Below are 5971 nucleotides of genomic sequence, written 5' to 3' on the forward strand. Positions count from 1 at the left end.
CCACGTGGACTGCCACGTAGGCAGTTAAAGAGAACTTTTACTGTAATGTGGCAGTCAGGGGTGTATCCGACGGAATTGTGAAATTGCAAGGTCGATTTCAAAAAAACTTTACCAGGGGCTAAAAATAAATCTCGCTAATATTACAAGGGGGTTTGTATATTTAACCCTTCATAATATATTTATTTATTTGTTTAGTTTAAATTTAATATACGGTTCAACCACAGTTGAACCGATTGAACCATGATCCGCATGTTTTAACGGTTCTTTCTTCAATTCGGTTTTTAAAACACTGGTTCAAGATCAATTATGTGCAGGGAAGATATTATCATCCTACGACATTGTTTAAAAAATGATTACCTCTAATTAATTTCGCAAAATATATTGCTAATCTTATTATATTGATTTTCTTCTAATCATCAAACAAGAAATATAACATATAAACAAAAAAAAAAATTAGTTATTGTGATTGAGAAAAAGGAAAACAAAAACACGTTGGGTGAAACACAATAGAAAGGAGGCAAAAGATCAACGGGTTAAGAAGCAAAGAAAGCAAGAGAGGACCAAGTTTGCCTTTTTGACGTTTATATATCGACAATAGGTGACCTTGTGATTCATGACCAAAGATTGAGGAAAGCGCACAAGCACAACCAACGGTCCAAATTTAGCCTTAATCTTATCACAACATCCGAGTGCTCTAAAGACATGTGGAAAAGTTAAGTTGCTAAACGTATTAGTTATAAGACCAACATTCATTGTGTGTGCTCACGAGGTAACCTACCCCTACTCAACACATTTCCAGCCACATCGACATGTTTGGGCACATTGAGACATCGAAGAAAATCGGTCTAGAAGCCTGTCTCAAATCTTTCATCACAATCATATCTTTATACATGGTAACAAAGATTTGAAAGACAACTATTATAGGTCAACCAAGAGGCCTAAAAAGACCAATCTAACACCACATACCCAATCTATAATACCTTTGTAGGAAAAACGATGAACATGTACACCTTTTTCAGAGGACTGCACATAGGATCCAGACCACCGATCTCCCGCATTTTGTGATAGACCAATTAAGAACAATTTTAATTGTCCATCATATATACGCTCGGCCAACGACATGACAAAAACTTTTTAATTCATTCGTATAAATTACATCTCTCTAACATCATTGATTTATACGTTAAAATGCTTTGTAAACACATTTCACTCTTGTGCATCAAAAATCCACATTATCGCATCTAAACAACCTAATCCTTACATGTCATCCATAAATACTACACATTATTTATGTTTATAATGTGAATTCTTTAATCACATACAAAGTGTGCTTTCCACACATACTACACATTTTCTATTTTTTTTAAGTTTAGTAAAAATATAAAGGACTATAAAAAGCATATTATCTACACTAACCACTTTTAATTAGTGCATGTGAAGTAAATATTCCTGTAGTTGCACGCAATGGAAACTCAAAAAGCTTTCTTGGAATTCAGTTATCAACACTCCCAAGGCAATCAATTCTTACAATTTTAATATTGGCAAATTATTAAAAAGATTTCACTCAATTAATTTATACAAAATAAATATTTATCAAATTCTTATACATCGCCAATGAAAAAAATGGTTACTTAAAATTTTTATTTTGGTAAAAAAAGTTATATTTTTTTCCACCACCCGACTTATCTGATTCGGGAGTAAGTTTTAACAGTTGTCTCAATCTCTCGTAATCGTCAATCTATTGGATCGATTAATCTGAGTCTGAGTCAGTTTTAACATTAAGTAGTTTTGATTCCCACCCAATCACAATTGTGAAAATCGAACCGTAATTCTCTCTGTCAAATCTAGAATCAATTACCACTGGACCAACTAACTATCGATAAAATTCATATTAAACCTCAAAAAAACCATATTTTATGATGGTAAAACGAATGATGAACATTGAATACCAGCACCATCTATCCATCTATCCATGTGCTGGTAACGCACATGGCCAAGCTAGAAACCGACAACCTTACATTAAATAAACACAATTGATCCTAATAAATACAAAACAAAACAACCTTGTCCTCTTCTCCAATTCCTTCTTACGTTTTCTGTTCTCTCTCTTTCTCTCTCTTCAAAAGTCAAAAACCCAAGTTAGTGCTTGATTAGTGATTAAAGAGATTCCAAACTCGGGAAATGAGCAATGAGTGTGTTTCAAGACTTTGACCCCACATGTGCTGTTTTTAGATATCATTTATGAATCACTTCAATACCCATTAAAATTCTCTCTTTTATTTTTTTGTTACAAGAAAGTGAAATAAAGAGTCAATGCTCTCTTTACTTTCCTTTTTCTGTGAATCATTGTGAGGGTTTTTGGAAGGGAATTTGGTTGTTGACCTAAACTTTTGGTTGATTAGATAGTTAGGTGAGGAATTCTATGTTTTTTGGGGTTTATGTAATGGAGTGGTTCTAGGGTTTTCAAGTGGTGTTGTTGAGTTGATTCTGTTTTTTTTTTGGTGGGTTGCTGAGGATTGGTCTAAAGGTTGGAACTTTGGGAAATTGAAATTGAAAATTTGAAATTTGGAAGAAGCTGCATTGTTGGATACAAAGTTCATCTCTTTTCCTAAATGGCTTGCATGAAATTGGGGTCTAAACCTGATGCATTCCAGCGGCAAGGGCAAGCATGGTATCTATCTATCTATCTACCCTTGTGATTTTTTATGTTGTTTGAATTATGATTTTTGTCTATTTTGTTGTTACTGTTTTATTATTTTCTCTGTTCAATTGTGTGTTTGTGAAAATTAGGATTTGGAATGACATGTTTGTCTACTTGCCATGCTGAACTTTAGTAAATGTATATTGTTTGAATAAAGGGTTTATACTGTTCGTTGTATTGTTTGATAGATCCTTTTTATGTCGAATTCGATATTGGTGTACGAAAGTGATTCATGATTTGATATGATTTAGTTGATATTATGTATGTGCGGCGAAAGCCTGTAATTGTGCCCTTTCGTAGAAACAGACCTGTCAATGAAAATTAAGACTGTTATTATTCAATTTGATTCGTTTTCAATCTGGTTGTGAGGAAGTGCTACAGTCCAGTTACATAAACTTCTTACGCGTTCCTGTTAGTTAGTGCTATGGTTTGATTGTTCGGTATATTTGTTTCGTTACTATCCCTGTGATAGTTCAAATTCACATTTTCATTTAAGATATTCTTGTTACAAGATGGTGAAGGGCGGCGTTTTTATTTGTTTTCTTGGACGCTTAGAGTAAGACATTTTAAAATACGCTGTTGAACTCTTTGTTGAAATTGTGTCCCCTTGCTGTCATAGGTTCTGCACAACCGGGCTTCCCAGTGATATAGTTGTTGAAGTTGGCGAGATGTCTTTCCATCTTCACAAGGTATATGTTAATATGTTTCTTATAAATTTTCATTCATAGCCTTTCAGCTAAATTAACTCGGCTCCAGTATTTTGTAATGCCTTCGTGAATGTATAAATAAGCTAACCTGAATTACACACTTAATGCAGTTCCCTTTGCTCTCAAGAAGTGGGGTTTTGGAAAGATTGATAGCCAAAGCTTCTGAATCAGAGGAAGAATGTGGTATACCCCTTCACGACATACCCGGTGGGGCCAAAACATTTGAGCTTGTAGCAAAATTCTGCTACGGTGTGAAACTTGAACTCACGGCATCAAATGTTGTGGGCCTATGGTGTGCTGCTGAGCATCTTGAAATGACTGAGGAATACGGTGAAGGTAATCTTATTTCGCAAGCGGAGGGCTTTTTCAATCAAGTGGTCCTCCGAAGTTGGAAAGACTCCATGAGGGCACTTCAAACATGTACTGATGTTTTAGTCAAAGCCGAAGAACTTCATATTGTGAAAAGGTGCATTGAATCACTTGCAGCAAAGGCATCTACTGACCCGAATTTATTTGGGTGGCCGGTACTAGAGCGCGGTGGTCCCTTGCAGAGTCCTGGCGGAAGTGTTTTGTGGAATGGAATAAGTACCGGGGCAAGACCAAAGAATACAAGTTTAGATTGGTGGTATGAGGATGTTGCAAATTTGAGTTTACCGATTTACAAGAGGCTGATAGCTGTCATGGAGTCTCGGGGCATTAGACAGGAAATTATTGCTGGTTCTCATGCTTTCTACGCGAAAACATATTTGCCTGGTTTAAATCGACGTAAGGTTTCCGGCGAGGCCAGTACGCGGCTAACCCCGGCAGCTTTAGGGTCTCCACTATCTGAAGAAGATCAAAAGATTCTTATAGAAGAAATCGATCAACTACTTCCAATGCAGAAGGGCTTGGTCCAAACAAAGTTCCTGTTTGGTCTACTTCGAACGGCCATGATTCTAAGAGTGAGCTTGTCTTGCATATCAAGTTTGGAGAAACGGATCGGGATGCAGCTTGATCAAGCTGCTTTGGAAGATCTCTTGATGCCAAGTTTTTCGTATTCGATGGAAACACTTTACAATGTTGACTGTGTGCAAAGAATTCTTGACCATTTCCTTGCAATGGATCAGGTTACAGGCGGTGCCTCTCCATCATGCTCAGTTGACGACGATGGCCAGTTGATTGGTTCGCCGTCACTGACACCTATCACTATGGTAGCAAAACTGATTGACGGATACCTGGCAGAGGTTGCTCCAGACGTTAACGTAAAACTTCCCAAGTTTCAATCCCTTGCTGCTGCTGTTCCAGAGTATGCCAGGCCTTTGGATGACGGTTTATATCGTGCTATAGATATTTATTTGAAGGTATGATAAATCTTTGTTTCTTCGGATTTAGTTACTGTTATATACTTATTCATGTTGGTTCATACTATCTTGTGTACTGATTCACTTTCGTTGTCGCATAAAAATACAGTCTCACCCGTGGCTGGTGGAGTCGGAGCGAGAGGAGTTATGCAGGCTAATGGACTGCCAGAAGCTCTCACTAGAAGCATGTACCCACGCCGCACAAAACGAGAGGCTACCCATTAGAATCATAGTTCAAGTTCTATTCTTCGAGCAGCTCCAGCTTCGAACATCAATCGCCGGATGCTTTCTAGTTTCAGACAATCTCGACGCATCAAGAAACTTAAGAAGCGGTTTAGTTGGGTCCAACGAGGGTGGATGGGCATCCGCCGTAAAGGAAAACCAGGTACTGAAAGTCGGGATGGATAACATGAGGATGAGGGTATCCGAGCTCGAGAGAGAGTGCTCAAACATGAGGCAAGAGATCGAGAAACTCGGCGGTAAGGCAAAAGGGTCGACGACGAGCGCTTGGGGAGCGGTGTCGAAGAAACTCGGGTTTAAAATAAAGTCTCAGATGTGTAGTGCTCAAGAAGGATCTGTTAGCAAACAGAACAATGGGAATAATAAGGTTGAGAAGTTGAAGGATAGACATGTAAAGCATAATAGAAATTCTTCTATTAGTGACAAAGGATCAGTTTCTTCAATTGTTCATTCTTAGTGTCTAAGTGTTTTTTTGTTCCCTTGTTATGTTACTGTGTCATATGCTGAACAACGGCGACGCATTTCCATCTCGTGCGAGTTTATTTGAGATGGAAATGTTGTCTGCTGCTGTTTAGTTTTTAACTGTAAACTGTAGCTTTAGTTTTTTTCTTTCCTCTTTTGTACCATTCTGCCTATGATTATAACATGTGTATGTCATTTGAATTTTGGAAGAGGGATGCTTATAGATGCAGCTATTATAAAATCTGTATTACAGCCAGGGATGCAGAACACCTCTGCAACTTTCAGTTGATAACACTATCCACAGTAAAAAATAACCCAAATAACCACCCTGGTGTTAGTAGCAAATTGTTACACTATTTTTTCCAGAAAATTGAGCAGTAGAGGCCTAGAGAAAAGACAAGTTCAGAAATGTTTGGAGCATCAATTTTCACCATTCCTATTCACTAACTGCATCACTACAAACATAACTAGTGGGAAAAGAAGGCAAAAAGTCAGAAAGGTATTAAACTCGGATACACTGT

General features: G+C 37.5%; 1 protein-coding gene across 1 annotated transcript; it reads left to right on the forward strand.

Annotated features, from left to right (window-relative positions):
- The first annotated feature begins 1961 nt into the window (after positions 1-1961).
- LOC131629541 (BTB/POZ domain-containing protein At1g30440-like) lies at positions 1962-5691 on the forward strand. The gene is made up of 4 exons (XM_058900323.1): positions 1962-2671; positions 3321-3390; positions 3519-4748; positions 4858-5691. The coding sequence occupies exons 1-4, from the start codon at positions 2613-2615 to the stop codon at positions 5443-5445; spliced, it is 1947 nt and encodes a 648-aa protein (XP_058756306.1). The 5' UTR covers positions 1962-2612; the 3' UTR covers positions 5446-5691.
- The last annotated feature ends 280 nt before the right edge of the window (positions 5692-5971 follow it).

This window comes from Vicia villosa, unplaced genomic scaffold, assembly GCF_029867415.1.
Source record: "Vicia villosa cultivar HV-30 ecotype Madison, WI unplaced genomic scaffold, Vvil1.0 ctg.000579F_1_1, whole genome shotgun sequence".
Classification (NCBI taxonomy): domain Eukaryota; kingdom Viridiplantae; phylum Streptophyta; class Magnoliopsida; order Fabales; family Fabaceae; genus Vicia; species Vicia villosa.